Here is a 20,176-nt window from a genome sequence, read left to right as displayed (position 1 = left end):
CCTTGGAGATAGAAGGATTGGGGGCCTGAGTTTGGCTTTAGGTGGGTTTTCTCTGATCTCCATTTGTTCTTTCCCCAGCGATGTGAAGGCACTGTGCCACCATCTGGCAACAGGCCCTGGACAGCTGAGCTTCCACAAGGGAGATATCCTTCGAGTGCTGGGGCCAGCCGGAGGAGACTGGTTGCACTGCAGTCGTGGCCCTGACACCGGCCTGGTGCCTCTGGCCTATGTGACCTTGACTCCAAGTTCAACTCTTGGAAGCAGCCAAAACTGAGGCCCTGTGCATGCTGATGGCCTCAGGGACCTTCATAACCCCCAGACTCAGAGCCTGAGAGCCCTTCCCAAGCCCCCTGGCTTGGCTACAGGGAGCAGACTGAGAGCTGGGGCCACACATCTCTGTGCTCAGTATTAATTACTACCCCTTAACTGTTCCAGTGAGTTCTTCCAGACCTCCACTCAGGAAAGGAGGGGAGGGACACAGCACTGGGCTGCCAGGATTTCCCCGGCCCATCTGGGCCAGCCTCTCCATGGGTGCAGACAAGCATGTCCCTATGGATGGAGGTGACAGGAAGCCCATTTGCAGGGCTCCCTAGGCCAGGCAGGATGATGGGTGACAGTGTAGGAGTCAGATCCCTAAGCTCCCAGATGTAAATAGGCTGTGGCCAATGCCTGGTGGTCAGAAGAGGGAAAAGGAGCCCAGGCTTCTGTTTATGTATTTATTTATTTATTTATTACACCATTAATAAAAAAGGTGCTTGGCCTCCAAACCATTTTCTCTTTGTGCCTCCCCCCACCCTCCAGCCCATCTTTCTTTCATCCAAAAAGATGGCTGGGATAGATGAAAAGAAGAGAGAGCTTGAAGTCCAGGTACCTACGCCACAAGCTGCTTCTGGAAGGTGCTGAGGCCTAGAGCATCATGGGTGAGATGCCCATATGTGCGGCCAAACTGGAACTTATACCCTGTGTGGCCAAGAGAGTCTGTCACTTATAGCCAGTGGCATGGAAAAGCCATTTATTTCCCAGCCTGTTGCTTCGATCCTCCAAGCTGCCCTCCAAAATCTGAGTCTAATTCCACACTGTGAGCTACCTCGGTTTCCTTTGCTGCCCAGTGATAAAGCTGACCTACATGAGCCAAGGTTCCCCATATCTGTTAGTTCCAACCCCCCAAGCCACCTACACACACACACACACACACACACACACACACACATTCCAGTCCCCAAAGCCTTCCGCTAGGGCCAGCCTCACCTGGCACGTATCCTCCATAGTTAGGTAAAAGGCCCAGGTTCTGTGGGTAGGTCCTTGAAAGTGGAGGGAGATGTTTGAGTCCCTTCTGGGGTTTGCCCCGTGAGCACATCTGTCCAAACTCCTGCAGTGCCTGGTTGGTGAGCACAGGAAAGCTGGAGCCGAAGAGGAAGCGGGCTTGGGGCACGTAACCAGTGAAACCTGGGGGACAGGGATAGAGTCGGGACCTCCTGTGGGCCTCCCCACACCTTTGTTCATTACCCTCCTCCCCTCACCTGACATGAAGGACTTGTGAGGATCTCTGTCATCCATGGAATAGAGGGAAGCCTTGTGAGGGAATTTGACAGAAAAAAAATAGGGTCATCAAATTCAGCCCCTGTGCTCTTAACACAAGCTCCCAGGCGGGTGGAGCTGGCAGTCAAGCCCATGTTGCCAGCCTACACAGAGGTAAGGCCCCTACTCCCTCCCCGTGCACTCTGCACCCCCTCGCCCAGCCTGCTCGGTCTCACTTGTCCTGCCTCCTGCCCCAGCTCTGGCTCCTCTGCCTCCAGCTCTGGCTTCGGCTCTGGCTCTTGGTCTTTCTCCATGTCTTCTCCCTTGACCTCCTTTGCCAACTTCTGACTCCCTTGTTCCCCATGCCACTGAGTAAAATCATCCAGAGCCTCAGCCCAGACCTGGCTGCAGTTCTTGGCAAAGATGAACTGTGCCTGGGGAACAAAACCTGGGTGGCAGGGGGCAAGGAAGATTTCTGTTAGTGTTCGAACACATGTGCTGAGCTGGGGCACCTGTTCATACTTCTGTATATACCTGTGTACCCAGGAATCATGCTGGAACTGAGCCTTTTGTGCCCATGCCTAACGGGCAGGCTTCCCTTGGGAGCCTCGGGAGACCTTGGAGGCTGAATGGGAGGCAGAAGTATGCGACGGGCTGGGGGCCAGGCTACGCCAGGAGCTCCTCGAAGTAGCTGACCCGTCATCTGTCCGTAGGTCTGGCCCATGCTGAACTGAAGTAGGGGGCAGTGTCCAGTGTACCTGTATGTAGCACAGGACTCACCTACCCACCTCTAGAATACCCCTGCCCCACCCTTCCCAGAGACTGAAGCAGAGACCTCTGAAGCCCTGATCTTCTCTAGACTCAGATATGTATATATTTGGAGCAGGCATTGCTCAGTTCTCCAGGTTTTCAACCCTTCCCCTCTGCTGTTACCTTGTTACCATGGAGAAGACAACACAAAACTTTGTGTCAGGCCTTGCTACCACTATATCTTGCTTCTCCTTTTCTATCCAACACTATCAATTTCTCAGTCCTGGACCACCTATACAGGTATGACCACTTGTCCCCCAAGGTCTAAGTGGCACAACTCCTGTATCCCTATACTCCTATTCCCAGAAGCAAGCAGGGTTGTGCTCTAGGTAGAAATCTTACCCTGGAATATAATGAGGATTCTGAGGGTTCAGCCCCGGTATGAAGGTGCTAGCCATAGCCATGGGAACACAGGCAGTTCCTTTTGTTTCTTTTTTGCGAAGAGGTTCTGGGTTGTATACACTTGTGTCCAGGGCTGTGGGGTGGAGCCAGAGGCAGGGTGGGGCCAACAGAGGAGAAAGGGGAGGGGACACTCCTGTGATGGCTGCTGGGGCTAGTGAAACAGGAGAGCGGAGGCTCACAGGTCTGTCTACTCAGAACAAAAGCAGATCTGCCATCTGGGAGCAGGGAACCATCTCAGTGCAGCCTCCCCACTCCAGGACCCAAGGAAGTCCTGCAGGGAGGTGGGAGAGCAAAAACTGTTAGGTCCATTCAGCTTTATCTCAAAGGAGGACCCTTCCTTCTTAAGCCCTCATCACCTGAGCACCTGCCTGAGGAGATGTGGATTCTGCCCTTTGTAAGTCTGGATTAAAGGTGGTGGAGTTCCTTGGTAAAAGAGGGTCTCTGAGGGGAGTCCAGAGGGGAGGTAACGGGGGAAAAGACTAGAGACGTCTAGGCAGTGACATGGATAATTTTTATTTCTTAATTTTTATTTATTGATTTTAGCAAGAAAGAAAAGGAGAGAGAGAGACAGGAACATGCACCTCTTCCTGTATGTGCCCTGACTGGGGATCGAACTGGCAACCTCTGTGTTTTGGGATGATGCTCTAACCAACTCAGCTATCCAGCCACAGCATGAGACGGTTAATTTGAATAGCATAACTTGACAATTATTTATTTAAGTATACCTACTATAACCTAGATCATCATCCATTCAACAACATGCCACCCTCTGCTAGGCATACTTCATGGTGGCAGAATGTATACTATGTAAGAGTCAGAAAAGCTAAGCTCCATGTGACTTTGGGTAAGACATTTAGTATCTCTAAACCCCACTACTATTTATAAGATGCAGATACTACTACTCACCCTGCTACTGTTGTGAGGCTCAAATCAATGTATGCAAAGGTTTTTTTGTAACAAGAAAGACCATGGAGCCAGATGGCAGGATAGAGGAAAGAGCATGGACATGAGGTCAGGCAGTCATAGGCTCCCAATAGCTTATGCCCTTGAGCTCACCTTACCTTCTCTGAGCAGGTCATTTAACTTCTTTTGAACCTGAAGTATCTAAACTCTAACATAAAAGTTAACATAACCAAACATACCATGGTGTATTAAGGTAGTATGTATGTGAAAGAATTTGGCCCCTGGCTACTAAAATTTAATTTCCTTGTCTCTAAACTTCTAATACATATAGGAAATCAATAAATGTTTAGTAAATTCAGTTGATATAGGTTTCCTATATTTTACTGTGGGAATTCAAGGGACAGGGATAGGAGGGTCATGTTGGGGTTTAAGATGAGGGGGCGCCTGACCAGGCGGTGGCGCAATGGATAGAGCATCCAACTGGGATGTGGAGGACCCAGGTTCAAGACCCCGAGCTCGCCAGTTTGAGCATGGCTCATCTGGTTTGAGCAAAGCTCACCAGCTTGAACCCAAGGTCCCTGGATTGAGCAGGGGGTTACTCAGTCTGCTGTAGCCCCATAGTCAAGGCACATATGAGAAAGCAATCAATGAACAACTAAGGTGTCGCAACGAAAAACTAATGATTGATGCTTCTCATCTCTCTCCGTTCCTGTCTGTGTGTCCCTGTCTATCCCTCTTTCTGACTCTCTCTATCTCTGTAAAAAAAAAAAAAGACTAGGGGGCAAATTAAAATATGTTAAGAGCCTGACCAGGCGGTGGATAAAGCGTCAGACTGGGATGCGGAGGACCCAGGTTCAAGACCCCGAGGTTGCCAGCTTGATCACGGGCTCATCTGGCTTGAGCAAAAAGCTCAACAGTTTGGACCCAAGGTCGCTGGCTCGAGCAAGGGGTTACTTGGTCTGCTGAAGGCCCACGGTCAAGGCACATATGAGAAAGCAATCAATGAACAACTAAGGTGTCGCAACGAAAAACTGATGATTGACGCTTCTCATCTCTCTATTCCTGTCTGTCCCTATCTATCCCTCTCTCTGACTCTCTCTCTGTCCCTGTAAAAAAAAAAAAAAGTTAAGAAAAGAATTCAAATTCTAAGAGAAGTATAGACCAGGAAGAAGAGATCTCAGAGAAGAGTGGAGGGCATGATTAGAACTCAGCTCTGGAACCCAGTCAAGGCCAGGCCTTTCTTCCTTTCTAGGAGCCTCGGCTCTTCTCCCCCACCCCAGACTGTGACAGTGCCTGGTCTGACAGAGCACACACCACCGACTCCTCGGGAATTGCACAAGAGCACTGAGTCCCAAGGAATACATTTCATGTCCCCACTGTTCTGCCGAGGACAGCCTTGGTATGTGTCACTTAGAGCAAGAGTAGTAGGGGACTTGGCTCACAGTGCAGGAACGATGCTAGACTGAGGATGGGAAGTGAGGGGAGAGCAGAATAGCAGTAGGGTGTCAAGGTTAACCACTTGCATGTTGGGTTCTGTAACAGACACAGTTGGTTGCACACCGCATACCTATTCCCTACCCCATCTCCATTTTCCCTAACGGAATGTTAGTTTTGTTCTGCCAAGCAGCCAGCAACTTCAGGGAAGCTTGGAGCCAACCTGAGGAGTGATTCTTGGTTAGTCTAACCCATCATAGTGGTCCCATGCCTCTTGCCAGTGACAGGCTAATGTGAGCTAGTGGCATTCTGGCAGTATGAGAGGAAGTCTGGGATGAGGGTAAGTCCTGGGAAGTTTCTTTGCTCTTAAAAAAGGATGCACAACAAATGAAAAAGAAAGAGATAGGCAAGGAGGAATGATGTCTTTTCCTGCCTCTAGAAGTTCTGTGGATGTGATGATGGAACTTTGACAGGCATCGTGAAGGTTTATGGAAGGTTAAACTAATCTGGAGACAAAGTCAGAATATATCCAGGGTGGATGGTAGAGTAGAAAGGCCTGGGTCCTCGATGTTAATGTAGAGAGCCACTAAATTAACCAATCTTTTCATGTGAAATAATTTCATTATTGTTAAGGTGACTTGAAGTTTTCTTTTACTTAGAACCAAAGGCCTCACAACATAAAAGTGGGGGAGGGGAATCCACCGACTTATTTAGCTCCTAGGCTCCTAGTTTTACTAGAGCTGCGAGCCTTTGCCAAATTCATCTCATCAAGCCTCAGTTTTCTCAACTATAAAATGGGAAACTAATGTTACCATTCATTGAGTAGGATGAGAGAGAAGAGATGATGCATAAAAAACAACTGGCCGCCTGACCAAGCGGTGGCGCAGTGGATAGAGCATCAGACTGGGATGCAGAGGACCCAGGTTCGAGACCCCGTGGTCACCAGCTTGAGTGCGGGCTCATCTGGTTTGAGGAAAAGCCCACCAGCTTGAACCCAAGGTCACTGGCTCCAGCAAGGGGTTACTCGGTCTGCTGAAGGCCCACGGTCAAGGCACATATGAGAAAGCAATCAATGAACAACTAAGGTGTTGCAACGCACAATAAAAAACTAATGATTGATGCTTCTCATCTCTCTCTTCGTTCCTGTCTGTCTGTCCCTGTCTATCCCTCTCTCTGATTCACTCTCTGTCTCTGAAAAAAAAAGAAAAAAAAAAACTGGCCCCATGTGTCTTAAGTGCTAAATAACTAGAAAGTCAATGTTTGGTTGAAATTTTGTGGCAAAGGGAAAAAGGAAAAGAGTTGAGGACAGTATCAGAGGTTATCAGAATCACCCAGAGTGACTTTAAAAATATTCATGCCTGGCTCCACCCCCTTTTGCCTGGGAACTAGGACTATGTTAATCCTCATGTAATTTCAAATAACATGTTAATTTGAAAAAAATAACCAACATATAGAAAAATTATAATAAAAATATAACCTTTACATAGATTTAACAATTATTACTATTTTACATCTCAGAAGTATGTGCTTCCATGTGCCAGGAAGGAAAAAGAAGCAGATATAGATGAGCACTAATATCTCTACCACACTCATCTCTCTCAGGCCTGGCCTCAAGCAGCTGAACGGGCAGCCCTATATTACCTGGCTCTGCCTACAGAAGGCAGTAGATCATGTGGATTAGACCATGATGGCTTCAACAGAATAGGCTGCAGACATACTAGCCAGGTAAACAGGTCTAAAATCAATTAACTAAATTAGCTAATAACTAAGCAGTAAATAAGCTAGAAAAAAGAGGAGCATCATAAGCTAACGAAAATAGGAGGGAAAATTTATGAAGCTAACAATGGAAACCAATCAGGAAAACAAATGAAATGATTATAAGAGCTGTCTAAAAAAACAACAAAATAAGTAAACTAACACATCTAGCCAAAAGAAAAAAGACTGCTCAAACCCCCTAATGACCTAAGGAAATGGCTAAAAACCACAAGGCACACAGGAATTACTTCTAATTCTAAAAGAATATAAAGTGATACCACATATAACTAAACTAGAAAATCTCAGTGAGATTAATATTGTCTAGGAAAATATAAATCAAAATCAACCTCAAATGACAGAGAACACCTGAATAACCATAGAAGGGAAAAGTGGTCAAATAGATGCCCCTTACAAAAAGACCCACATTATATTTAATTTACAAAAGTAGTATGGCCTGACCACGTGGTGGCGCAGTGGATAGAGTGTTGGGATGGGATGCGGAAGACCCAGGTTTGAGACCCTGAGGTCGCCAGCTTGAGCACGGGCTCATCTGGTTTGAGCAAAAATTCACCAGCTTGGACCCAAGGTCGCTGGCTCAAGCAAGGGGTTGCTTGGTCTGCTGAAGGCCCCTGGTCAAGGCACATGTGAGAAAGCAATCAATGAACAACTAAGGTGTCGCAATGCGCAACCAAAAACTAATGATTGATGCTTCTCATCTCTCCGTTCCTGTCTGTCTGTCCCTGTCTATCCCTCACTCTGACTCTCTCTCTGTCTCTGTAAATAAATAAATAAATATTAAAAAATAATAATTAAAAAAAAAGTAGTATGAACTTCATTCAAGACTTAGCAAATTCAAGACCAAACAAACCTCACAAAAGTTACACAGATAAAAAATCCTCAATAAAATGTCAACTAGGGATAGAAAATAGCAGGATGCTTGCTGTCATTATCTTCCTTCCTCCAATACAGTGGTAGATACCAGTGAGCGATCACAGCTCTTTCTGAGACCTCCCATGTCTCTGCCAGACGGCATGTCCTGAGTGATTTCTGTCACAGGGTCAGGATGACAGCATGCTGACAAATGTTCTGCTCTTTATCACCCCTGAATTTACAGCTCAATAAGGGCAGATACCTTGTCTATCTTGTTCACAATTGAATCCTCAACATCAAACACAGGTGTTGGCACATAATATGAACTAAACAAATCTAGCAATATTGTAAATATATATATTAAGACTAGTAGAATATATTCCAGGACTGCAGTGAACGAACTAGAAAATCTATCAATGTGATTTACATGAATAAACCAAAGAAAATAAAAGTCATTTGATCACTCTGACAGATACAGGAGAAATCTTTTATAAAATGGAATATGCATTTGTGATTTTTTTTTTTAAGTGAGAGGAGGGGAGATGGACAGATTCCACATGTGCCTCAACTGGGATCCACCTGGTGAACCCTGTCTGGGGCTGATGATCTGCTCATCTAGGGTCCATGGCTGCAGGAGGAGGAGAGAGAGAGTGAGAGAAGGGGGAGGGAGAAGAAGCTGATGGTTACTTCTGTGTGCCCTAACAAGGAACAGAACCTGTGACTTCCACACACCAGGTTGATGCTCTACCATTGAGCCAACTGGCCAGGACCCCCACTTGTGATCTCTTAAAAAAGATTTTTAGTAAACTAGGAATGGAAACATGATAAAGAATATCTGAAATGAACATCCAGGCCCTGGCCGGTTGGCTCAGTGGTAGAGCATCGGCCTGGCGTGCAGGAGTCCCGGGCTCGATTCCCAGCCAGGGCACACAGGAGAAGTGCCCATCTGCTTCTCCACCCCTCCCCCTCTCCTTCCTCTCTGTCTCTCTCTTCCTCTCCCGCAGCCGAGGCTCCACTGGAGCAAAGTTGGCCCAGGCACTGAGGATGACTCTATGGCCTCTGCCTCAGGCACTAGAATGGCTCTGGTTGCAACAGAGCAACAGCCCAGATGGCGGAGCATCACCCCCTGGTGGGCATGTCGGGCGGATCCTAGTCAGGCACATGTGGGAGTCTGTCTGACTGCCTCCCTATTTCCAACTTCAGAAAAAAAAAAAAAAAAAAAAAAAGAAGTGAAATGAACATCCTCTATCAAACTACATCAAAGAGAAAAGCCAGAGCCAGGGTTGGCAAACAGATCTCATTCATTGATCCAAATCCAATTAATTGTAGTCAATTATGGGAGTATTACTGTGAGGTTTCTGGAATAGGGTCGTGGCTTAGTAAGAAAAAATACTAAGGATTAACTATGTTTGCCATGGGTATAAGATGGATGCCAACATGTAGAGTTGATAGTCTTTCACTTTAGACAATCTTATAAAAGTCAGAACCAAGACAAGACTGATCACTATCACCTTTATAGTCAACATTATTCTAGATGGTCCAGATAGTGCATGAAACAAAAATAAGTAATAAGAATTATAAATGTTAAGAAAAATTTTATCTGCTTCACTATAAAACCCTGAGAAGAAGCCACTGATAAATAATGAGAATGAATAAGAGTACAATAAGATGGCTTATTACATGAAATACTCAAATATCAATACTTTTCTTATTAACTAGCATTACCAGTTCGATGACACATTGAAGGACTTCTACTTCCAGCATTATAATAAGATAGGTGTTCTTCAAAGGATTTATTGAAAGCAAATCAATTTTACATGGTATAGGTCAGTGGTCCCCAACCTTTTTTGGGCCACGGACTGGTTTAATGTCAGAAAATATTTTCACGGACTGGCCTTTAGGGTGGGATGGATAAATGTATCACGTGACCGAGACAAGCATCAAGAGTGAGTCTTAGACGGATGTAACAGGGAATCTGGTCATTTTTTAAAAATAAAACATTGTTCAGACTTAAATATAAATAAAACGGAAATAATATAAGTTATTTATTCTTTCTCTGCGAACCGGTACCAAATGGCCCACGGACCAGTACCGGTCCGCGGCCCGGGGTTTGGGGACCACTGGTATAGGTCATTGTTTTTCAAAAAATTTTTCTTTTCCAAGTGACAGGAGGGAAGATAGACTCCCACATGTACCCCAACCAGATTCACACGGCAACCCCTGTCTGGGGCCGATGCTCTGCTATGGGGCCATGCTTGCAACTGAGCTACTTTTAGTGCCTGAGGTGGAAACTCTATAGAGCCACCCTCAGTGCCCAGGGCCAATGTGCTTGAACGAATCAAGCCATGGCTGCAGGAGAGGAAGAGAGATAGAGAAAGGGGAGGGGGAAGGGTGGAGGAGTGGAGAAGCAGATAGTTGCTTCTCCGGTGTGCCCTGACTGGGAATTGAACCCAGCACATCCATACACTGAGCCAATGCTCTACCACTGAGCCAACCAGCCAGGGCCATTTTTCAACAATTTGATTCAATTCTAATCCCTAGAGCAACTACTAAGAAAATAACTAAAATGTAAAAGAAAAGAAAAGAAAAAAGGCCCTGGCCAGATAGCTCAGTTGGTTGGAGCAACACCCCGAAGCACAGAAGTTGCTGGCTCAATCCCCAGTCAGGGTACATGCAGGGACAGCTTGATAGTCCTGTCTTCCCTTCTCTCCTTTCCTCTTGCTAAAATCAACAAATAAAAATTTAAATTTAGCCTGACCTGTGGTGGCGCAGTGGATAAAGCGTTGACCTGGAATGCTGAGGTCGCCGGTTCAAAACCCTGGGCTTGCCTGGTCAAGGCACATATGGGAGTTGAAGCTTCCTGCTCCTCCCTCCCTTCTCTCTCTCTCACTCTCTCTCTCCTCTAAAATGAATGAATGAATAAATAAATAAATAAAATTTTAAAAAATTTAAATTAAAAAAAAGCAAGCAGGAAAGCCTAACCAGGCAGTGGCACAGTGAATAGAGTGTTAGCCTGGGATGCTGAGGCCCAGATTTGAAACCCCAAGGTCACTGGCTTGAGCAAGAGGTCACTGGCTTGGCTCTACCCCTTCACCCTCCATCAAGGCACAGGTGAGAAAGCAATCAATGAGCAACTAGGGTGCAGCAACTATGAGTGGATGTTTCTCATCTCTCTCCCTTCCTGTCTGTCTCTGTCTCTCGCTCTCTTTCTCTCTGCATCTCTCTCTCACTAAATAGATAAAATTTAAAAAGCAGGAAAATAAGAATGGTATGTGAGAAAATATTTATTTAAAACAAAAGAAAGTAGTAAAGGAGGAACAGAAGAAAAACAAAAAGGTCACAAGAGAAAATATGTCCCCATAAAAACTTGTGTATGATTGTTCATAGGAGCATCATTTATAACAGCCATAAAGTAGAAACAAGCCAAATGACCTTCAATTAATGAAAAATAGGTAATCATGGTATATTCATACAATGAAATATTATTCTCCCTTAAAAAGAATGAAGTGCTTGCCTGACCAGGTGGTGGCGCAGTGGATAGAGCGTCGGACTGGGACACGGAGGACCCAGGTTCGAAACCTCGAGGTCTCCAGCTTGAGTGCGGGCTCATCTGATTTGAGCAAGGCTCACCAGCTTGAGCCCAAGGTCACTGACTTGAGCAAGGAGTCACTCGGTTGCTGTAGCCCCCCGGTCAAGGTACATATGAGAAAAGTAATCCATAAACAACTAAGATGCTGCAACGAAGAATTGATCTCTCTCCCCTCCTGTCTGTCCCTATCTGTCCCTCTCTCTGTCTCTATCTCTGTAACAAAATAAAGGAATTAAGTGCTTGACTTGTCAACCAATGGTTGCTGGTGCCAATTCAACACCAATAGGAATCTCCAATTTGTGTTGTGGTGAAAAAGGAAAGTTTCTTCAGTGCAAACAGTTCAATTGTGATAAAGCACAGCTGTAAGAACAGCTCAATACTATTACAGCTCAATTATGAAGCAGTACAGCTGTGAAACAGCATGGCTGCAAGGCAGCCCTGGGGCAAGGCAGTCCTTGAGTAAGGCCCCTCTCTGGCTAGACAGCTCTGCTCTACTCTGCCCTGCTGTGTTCCTCTCTAATCTGGCAAGATGTCTTTGGTGTTTCAACTCTACCTGGGGAAATGTAGTTTTTAGTCTTAGGTGGAAAGAGAAAGTGAGCCACCAGGAGCTGACTAATATAGAGAGAAGTCCCCACCCCTGGTCCCTGATTGGTCCATCCTTAGGTAAATGAGGGCTCTAAATTCTTGAAGTTTGGTCCAAAAGGCACTGTCCTGATTAGTCATAATGGAGCCACTCTGGTCAGTGAAGATGCTGATAGGGATATAGCTGCATAGCTCCAATTGGACTTAGTCCTATTGGTTGAAATACAATTCCAAGATCTCCTTTATTAGGGCTGGCTCAGCTGGCAGGAACACAATGTAGACAGAGGCACTTCAGTGTGGGAGGCAGGCAGTTCAGTGCAGGGTTCTCCCTAAAGTGCACTTTGCATGAGAGGCCCATGTTCTAAATAAACATTTAGAATGGCTGCTACACTCTACCTTAAAATTTGAGCTCAGTTAGCCATCAGCCCTTCTTAGTAGGTATCTTCTTCCTCATAGTCCACATACTGATATTGCTATAACATGAAATGAACCTTGAAAACATTAAGAAGATACAAAAAAAAAAAAGCAAGATACAAGAGATCATATATTGTATGAGTCCATATATGAAATGTCCAAAGAGGTAAATCTTATATAGTCAGAAAGGGAATTCATGGTTGCCTAGGCCTGGGGTAAGAAAGTTTGGGCGGATCTAGGGAGTAACTGCTAACGCACATGGGGTTTCTCCTTAGGGCAGTGGTTCTCAAAGTGTGCGCCCTAGAAGATTTCCAGGTGCGCCCTATGGTATTCCAGAGAAATATGTGCCTGTTGGGGACCAAAAAACCAACCAAGTGTTTGGAGTTTAGATTTTGGGGGGACAGAGGTGTGGGGAATTGGCTGTAAACTGACAGTCTGCCCAACCCCCCACCTCACTTGCCTGATTAGGTTGCAAAAGGCTGTTAAGCTGTGGTGCTGGATTGTTTATACTACCCCCCATGTTCCCCAGAAAGACTGAGACAAGTTTCTTCTATCCTTTAGTGTAAAGTTAAGAGTTGCTAATGGACTCACTTTGCCCTATAAATAAAGCAAGATGCGGTTTTGGGGCATGCTTTGTTCTTGCCAGCAGCAATTACAGGGCCCTGCCGACCCGTATTTTCTAATTCTGCGTATTTTCTTAATTCCACACTGTTCCCACTTGGGATCTGGAATTACTAGCTGCGCTGGTTCGCGGCATGTGCCCAGATATAAAAATAAATATAGTTACTCTGTTATACCATTTCATTATGAAAATACCACTCTTTTTGTTAACACATCATTATTATATTTATTATTAACACATCATTATATTATTTTTAGATAAATACATCCAAATAAAATGGATAGATTTCTCGCCTGACCAGGCAGTGGCGCAGTGGATAGAGCGTCGGACTGGGATGCAGAAGGACCCAGGTTCGAGACCCCAGGATAGCCAGGTTGAGCATGGGCTCATCTGGCTTGAGAAAAAAAAAAGCTCACTAGCACGGACCTAAGGTCACTGGCTCGAGCAGGGGGTTACTCAGTCTGCTGAAGGCCCATGGTCATGGCACATAAAAGCAATCAATGAACAACTACAGTGTCACAACAAAAAACTGATAATTGATGCTTCTCATCTCTCTCCGTTCCTGTCTGTCTGTCCCTGTCTATCCCTCTATCTGACTCTCTCTCTCTGTCCCTGTAAAAAATAAATAAAATAAAATAAAATAAAATGGATAGATTTCTCAAAAAGGAGCGTGATATTGAAGAATCCAATTCTGGAAGTGAGCAAAAGTTAAGTGTAAATAAAATAGGACTTGAAGGCTGATGAGCAGAATTTAATTTATAGCATTTTCCATCACTTAACACTGAACAGTACGATAGAAACCCATTTATGGAAGCTTCAAGTGATTTTGGTTTAACATTAACAGAAGAAGAAGAACTGGCATCTATATCCACTGATTGTGGACTGATGGTTAAACATAAGGAATTGTCTCTTGAAGCCTTTTGGATTTCTATAAGAGAAGAATATGTCGCAATATCTAAAAAAACTTTGAACATTTTACTGCAGTTTTCAACATCCTATTTATGTGAATTTGGATTTTCTACCCTCAACACAATTAAGAGTAAAAAAAGAGGAATTATTCAATGTATTGATGAGAAAATGAGAGTTTGCCTTTCAAATATATGCCCAAACATTGAAGAAATTGCTAGGACACATCAGGTTCGTGTTTCTCATAAACACAAGAATGAGAAAACTTAACACATTTGCGCCGGGACCTGCCGAATTTACTATATCTTACTAAGAATGTGTGTGTGTGTGTGTGTGTGTGTGTGTGTGTGTGTGTGTGTGTGTATATAAAGATAACTTTTCTGTCATTTTTTTATTTTTAACCCCTCTTTCTTATAAATTCTAAAAAGCATAACTCAAAAAATGTAACATAAAAATGTGTTTTAATGTCAGAATAAATTTAATTTTGTCATATTTATTTCATTTAATTACCATAAAAGGATGCTTGAACTTTATATTTTTTCTTTAATATTTGAGTTATTATAACATATTTCTCAGAAATTTGTATATAGTGCGCATATAATTACTTGTAGGATTTTAAATGTGCCTCGACTTCAAAAAGAGAACCACTTGAGAACCACTGCCTTAGGGTGATGAAAATTTTTCTAGAATTGACTGCGGTGATAATTGCACAACTCTGAAAATAATAAAAAACATTGAATTATATACTTTAAATGGGTGGATTATATGGTATGTGAATTATATCTCAGTATAAAGATGATAAAATATAAAATTGTAGCCTGACCAAGTGATGGTACAGTGGATAGAGCATCAATCTGGGGTGCTGAGGACCCAAGTTTGAAACCCTGAGGTCACCGCCTTGAGCACGGGCTCACCAGCTTCAGCATGAGATCATAAACATGACCCCCATGGTCACTGACTAGAGCCCAAGGTTGCTGGCTTGCAAGGGGTCACTGGCTCAGCCTAGGCCCCCCGCCAGTCAAGGCACATATGAGAATGCAATCAATGAAAAACTAAAGTGCCACAACTATGAGTCGATGCTTCTTATCTCTCTCCCTTCAGCGTGCTCTCTTCTCTCTCTCAAAAAATAAATAAATAATAAAATAAAATAGTAAAATCCAAAAAACCCAAAAAACAACCAAATGTTAAAAGAAAAAGAGGGAGCCTGACCTGTGGTGGCGCAGTGGATAAAGTGTGGACCTAGAATGCTGAGGTCGCCAGTTTGAAACCTCTGGCTTGCCCAGGCAAGGCACATATGAGAAGCAACTACTACAAGTTGATGCTTCCTGCTCCCCCTCCCACTTTCTCTTTCTCTTTCTCTCTCTCTCTCTCTCTCTCTCTAATCTCCTCTAAAAAGAAAAAGAAAAAGGAAAGCAAAAAAAAGGAAGGGGAAGAGCAAATCAAAATCAAATTATTTATTCTATAAATGTGAAGTCAGTTTAATATTAGAAAATTAATGTAAAGTATCATTGTTTAGAAATCTTCTCTCCCTTTCTACTAAGTAATACTAATACCTCTATAGACAGAGGGTACTTTGGGCTTGGCCCTATGACTTGCTTTGGCTACTAGAATGTTGACAGACAAGGTATGATCTAAAGACATGAAAAGCCACTACAAAACTAAACTTATGGCCTGACCTGTGGTGGCGCAGTGGATCAAGCGTCGACCTGGAATGCTGAGGTCATGGGTTTGAAACCTTGGGCCTTCCTGGTTAAGGCACATATGGGAGTTAATGCTTCCTGCTCCTCCCCTCCTTCTCCCTATCTCTCTCTCTGTCTCTCTTCTCTAAAATGAATAAATAAAAATAATCAAAACTGAACTTATTTTCTTGCCCTTCTTCCATCATCATGAAAACAAGCCCAGGCTGTCCTGCTGGTCCTAGAAGTGAGAGACAGATGGAACCAAAAAAAATCCCTCTAGACCAGTGTTGTTCAAACTTGACACTATTGACACTTTTGGCCAGATAATTCATTATAGGGAGCTCTCCTGTGCAATGTAGAATGTTTGGCAGCATCTCTGGCCTCTACCCACTGGATGCCAGTAGCAACTCCCTCCACTTATGACAACCAAAAATGTCTCTAGACAAATGCCGGTTGTCCCCGGGGCAGGGGGCAGAGTAGATCCCTGAATGAGAACCACTGGTCTAGGTTCATTAATATAGGAATTAGAAAATAATATTCTCTTGCTTGACCAGGCAGTGGCACAGTGGCTAGAGCACAGACCTGGGATGCTGAGGACCCAGGTTCAAAACCCCAAGGTCACCAGCTTGAGTGGGGGCTCATCTGGTTGAGTATGGGCTCACCAGCTTGAGCGCAGAGTCACCAGCTTGAGTGTGGGATCATAGACATGACCCCATGGTCACTGGCATGAAGCTCCAGGTCACTGGCTTGAGCAAGGGGTCACTGGCTCAACATGAGTCCCCTGGTCAAGTCAAGGCACATATGAAAAAGCAATCAATGAACAACTAAGGTACCACAACTATAAGTCGATGCTTCTCACCTCTCTCCCTTCCTGTCTGTCCCTCTCTCTCTCTGTCTCCCTCGCTAAAATTTTTTTAAAATAATATTCTTATTCTATCCTCTTTTTAAAATTGAATTTATGGGGTGACATTGGTTAACGAAATTGCATAGGTTTCAAAAGTACAATTCTATAATACATCCGTATATTATATTATGTATTCACCATCCCAAACTACTAACCTCCCATCTTTGTTAGGTAGGATAAATTCCTCTATGAAGAGGAGCTTTTTCACATTAATCATTTGTTCCCTAGAGCAGTGGTCCCCAGCCTTTTTTGGGCCACGGACCAGTTTAATGTCAGAAAATACACGGTGTCCATAAAGTCATGGTGCACTCTTGACCAGTCACAGGAAAGCAACAAAAGACGATAGAAATGTGAAATCTGCACCAAATAAAAGGAGAACTCTCCCAGTTTCTTTTCTTTCTTTCTTTCTTTTTTTTTTTTTTGTATTTTTCTGAAGTTGGAAATGGGGAGGCGGTCAGACAGACTCCCGCATGCGCCCGACTGGGATCCACCCGGCACGTCCACCAGGGGGCGATGCTCTGCCCATCTGGGGCATTGCTCTGTTGCATCCAGAGCCACTCTAGCGCCTGGGGCAGAGGCCAAGGAGCCATCCCCAGCGCCCGGGCCATCTTTTGCTCCAATGGAGCCTCGGCTGCAGGATAGGAAGAGAGAGACAGAGAGGAAGGAGAGGGGGAAGGGTGGAGAAGCAGGTAGGCGCCTCTCCTGTGTGCCCTGGCTGGGAATTGAACCCAGGACCCCTGCATGCCAGGCCGATGCTCTACCACTGAGCCAACTGGCCAGGGCCTGTGCTATTGTACTTTTAAGCTCCAGATTTTTTTTAAGTTTTCTATATCTATTGATAATTCTATTTTGTTTAAAGAATCAGCCTGAGGTATATCTCTAAACTAAGTCTCCTTGGGTCTTTTCTGAGCCTACACATGCAGAGTCCCTGCATATGCACAATCACTTTCTAATTTTCCCTGTATGTAAAATGGTTTCTTTTTTTATTTTTGTGTGTGTGTGTGTGTGTGTGTGTGAGAGAGAGAGAGAGAGAGAGAGAGAGAGAGAAAGAGAGGGAGTGAGACAGCAGGAAAAGAGATGAGAAGCATCAAATTTAGTTGCAGCACTTTAGTTATTCATTGATTGTTTCTCATATGTGCCTTGACCAAGGGGCTCAAGTGGACTCCTGCACGCCAGGCCAACGCTCTACCACTGAGCCAACCAGCCAGGGCTCTCCCAGTTTCATACTTATTCAGTGCAGTTCGATGTGGGCTCACGCACAGATTTTTTAGGGCTCCTTAGGTAGCTATCCCGTATAGCCTCTACAGACTCATCACTGACTGATGGCCTACCAGAACGGGGTTTCTCCACCAAACTGCCCGTTTCCTTCAACTGCTTATCCCACCCAGTAATGTTATTCCTATGCGGTGGCGCTTCGTTATAAACGCGCCGATATTCATGTTGCACTTTGGTCACGGATTCGAATTTAGCGAGCCACAGAACACACTGAACTTTCCTCTGTACCGTCCACATTTCGAGTGGCATGGCAGTGGGCTGCTCCGCTGTATACACAGTGTTACATTATCATCAGCGCATGCGCACATGCTGCCACATCATCCTACAGAAACTGGGAGGGTTTTCCTTTTATTTGGTGCAGATTTCACATTTCTATCATCTTTTGTTGCATTCCTGTGACCAGTCAAAAGTGCACCATGACTTTACAGACACACTGTATTTTCACGGACGGGCCTTTAGTGTGGAATGGATAAATGTATCACGTGACCGAGACAAGCATCAAGAGTGAGTCTTAGACGAATGTAACAGAGGGAATCTGGTCATTTTTTAAAAATAAAACATTGTTGTTGCCTGACCTGTGGTGGCGCAGTGGATAAAGCGTCGACCTGGAAATGCTGAGGTCGCCGGTTCGAAACCCTGGGCTTGCCTGGTCAAGGCACATATGGGAGTTGATGCTTCCAGCTCCTCCCCCCTATCTCTCTCTCCTCTCTGTCTCTCTCTGTCTCTCTCTCTCTCCTCTCTAAAATGAATAAATAAATAAAGAATTAAAAAAATGAATAAATAAAAAAAAAATAAAACATTGTTCAGACTTAAATATAAATAAAACAGAAGTAATGTAAGTTATTTATTCTTTCTCTGCGGACCAGTACCAGTCCCGGCCCGGAGGTTGGGGACCAATGCCCTAGAGCTATATTTCATGTAGGAAAGGCAAGAAAATGCTTGACTGTTTTCCTTTTATTTTATCAGCTTTTAACTTAATGAGTAGGTTATATAGCATCCTCCAAAAGGGACCAGTGAGGTGTTTATAATACTATTATGAACTCATAATTTAATACACATATGATGCATCTCAATCACTGGCAGTTTTTATAATTTTGATGCTTAAATTGTCCTATTTTGGCCAATAGGAACTTATTCAAGTTGACACTGAGTCCTTTTGATATGACCCTTAAGATTTCTTGCTCTTTGAGGCCCTGGCCGGTTGGCTCAGCAGTAGAGCGTCGGCCTGGCGTGCAGGGGACCCGGGTTCGATTCCCGGCCAGGGCACATAGGAGAAGCGCCCATTTGCTTCTACATCCCCCCCCTCCTTCCTCTCTGTCTCTCTCTTCCCCTCCTGCAGCCAAGGCTCCATTGGAGCAAAGATGGCCCGGGTGCTGGGGATGGCTCCTTGGCCTCTGCCCCAGGCGCTAGAGTGGCTCTGGTCACAGCAGAGCGACGCCCTGGAGGGGCAGAGCATCGCCCCCTGGTGGGCAGAGCTTCGCCCCTGGTGGGCGTGCCGGGTGGATCCCAGTCGGGCGCATGCGGGAGTCTGTCTGACTGTCTCTCCCTGTTTCCAGCTTCAGAAAAATACAAAAAAAAAAAAAAAAGATTTCTTGCTCTTTGATATGATAAAATCTTCCAGGCACATTTTGTGCATTCCTAGGCTAAAGCTGGTAATAGCTATTTTTTTCCAGTGATTCATAATTCCTTTTAATTGGAAATGATATTTAGAGATAACAATCTGAGTACTAGGGATATAGATTATTTGACCTAAAGAAGAGCAGTTAAATGAATACAATTATCTGTTCTTCTCAAAATAATACCTTCTACCATCTCTTTATTATAAAAAATTTCATACATGCAAAAAAGTTGAAGGAATTCACAATGAGCACCTGTATACTCTCACATACATAGATCAGTGGTTTTCAACTTTTTTATACTTGTAAACCGTGAAAATAGGAGAATTATTTCAGGGACCACTAAGACATAAGTGAATTCAACTAAGATCATTGGGTCTATAATCTTCACACAGGGTGATTAACTCTTTCGCAGACCTGCATGAAATTACTGACACACCAGTCCACTAACCAGCAGTGGAATAAATACTGACCTAGATTCAACAATTGTTTACATTTTAATGTTTTTGTTCTCTTTCATGTAGTGTGGTGTGGTACGGTATGATAGCATATTTTATCATATATATTTTTTTGTCAGGTGAGAGGAGGGGAGGCAGAGACAGACTCTCGCATCCCCCCAACCAGGATCCACTTTGCAAGCCCACTAAGGGGTGATACTCTGCCCATCTGGGGTGTTGCTCTGTTGCTCAGCAACTGAGCTCTTATAAACACCTGAGGTGGAGGCCATGGAACCATCCTCAGTGCCTGGGCCAACTCGCTCCAATGGAGCCTTGCTGCAGGAGGGGGTGGGGAGGGAGGAACAGAGAGAGAGGGAGAGAGGGAGAGGGGGAGAGAGAGAGAGAGAGAGAGAGAGAGAGAGAGAGAAGAAGGGGAGGGGTGAAGAAGCAGCTGGGCCTG

General features: G+C 44.6%; 2 protein-coding genes across 12 annotated transcripts in view; one reads left to right on the top strand and one right to left on the bottom strand.

Annotated features, from left to right (window-relative positions):
- The window catches only part of RUSC2 (RUN and SH3 domain containing 2), an 88,871-nt gene extending 88,104 nt beyond the window's left edge, over positions 1 to 767 (top strand). For all 6 annotated transcript variants that reach the window (XM_066256816.1, XM_066256813.1, XM_066256817.1 and 3 more), the window contains one exon: positions 79 to 767. In XM_066256816.1, the coding sequence (XP_066112913.1) occupies positions 79 to 274 (196 nt within the window). In that variant the 3' untranslated portion in view covers positions 275 to 767. The remainder of the gene's footprint in view (positions 1 to 78) is intronic.
- Positions 703 to 2,787, bottom strand: CIMIP2B (ciliary microtubule inner protein 2B). 6 transcript variants are annotated; one of them, XM_066256825.1, is made up of 6 exons: positions 2,671 to 2,786; positions 2,053 to 2,276; positions 1,720 to 1,966; positions 1,521 to 1,575; positions 1,249 to 1,378; positions 703 to 960 (listed from the first exon to the last, which is right to left on the bottom strand). In XM_066256825.1, exons 1-6 carry the CDS (start codon positions 2,730 to 2,732, stop codon positions 872 to 874), a joined length of 807 nt encoding a protein of 268 aa, XP_066112922.1. In that variant the 5' UTR covers positions 2,733 to 2,786; the 3' UTR covers positions 703 to 871. The 6 variants fall into 6 exon arrangements, with proteins under 6 accessions (XP_066112922.1, XP_066112921.1, XP_066112918.1 ...); XM_066256824.1 differs by having other exon boundaries at positions 1,521 to 1,572; positions 1,755 to 1,966; XM_066256821.1 differs by having other exon boundaries at positions 1,249 to 1,446; positions 1,521 to 1,572; positions 1,755 to 1,966; positions 2,671 to 2,785.
- Positions 2,788 to 20,176: the final 17,389 nt, after the last annotated feature.

This window comes from Saccopteryx bilineata, chromosome 2 (genome assembly GCF_036850765.1).
Source record: "Saccopteryx bilineata isolate mSacBil1 chromosome 2, mSacBil1_pri_phased_curated, whole genome shotgun sequence".
NCBI lineage: Eukaryota > Metazoa > Chordata > Mammalia > Chiroptera > Emballonuridae > Saccopteryx > Saccopteryx bilineata.
Note: the sequence above shows the minus strand (reverse complement) of the source record. Positions and strands in the feature narration are given on the sequence as shown.

What these genes read in the sequence shown, in the direction of transcription:
- CIMIP2B (XM_066256820.1), bottom strand. Translation starts at nt 2,732, where the DNA reads ATGGCTATGGCTAGCACCTTCATACCGGGGCTGAACCCTCAGAATCCT. An exon ending in AATCCTCATTATATTCCAGG is followed by an intron (nt 2,277 to 2,670) that starts GTAAGATTTCTA and finishes TGCTACATACAG; the next exon opens with GTACACTGGACACTGCCCCC. An exon ending in CATGATTCCTGGGTACACAG is followed by an intron (nt 1,967 to 2,052) that starts GTATATACAGAA and finishes CCTGCCACCCAG; the next exon opens with GTTTTGTTCCCCAGGCACAG.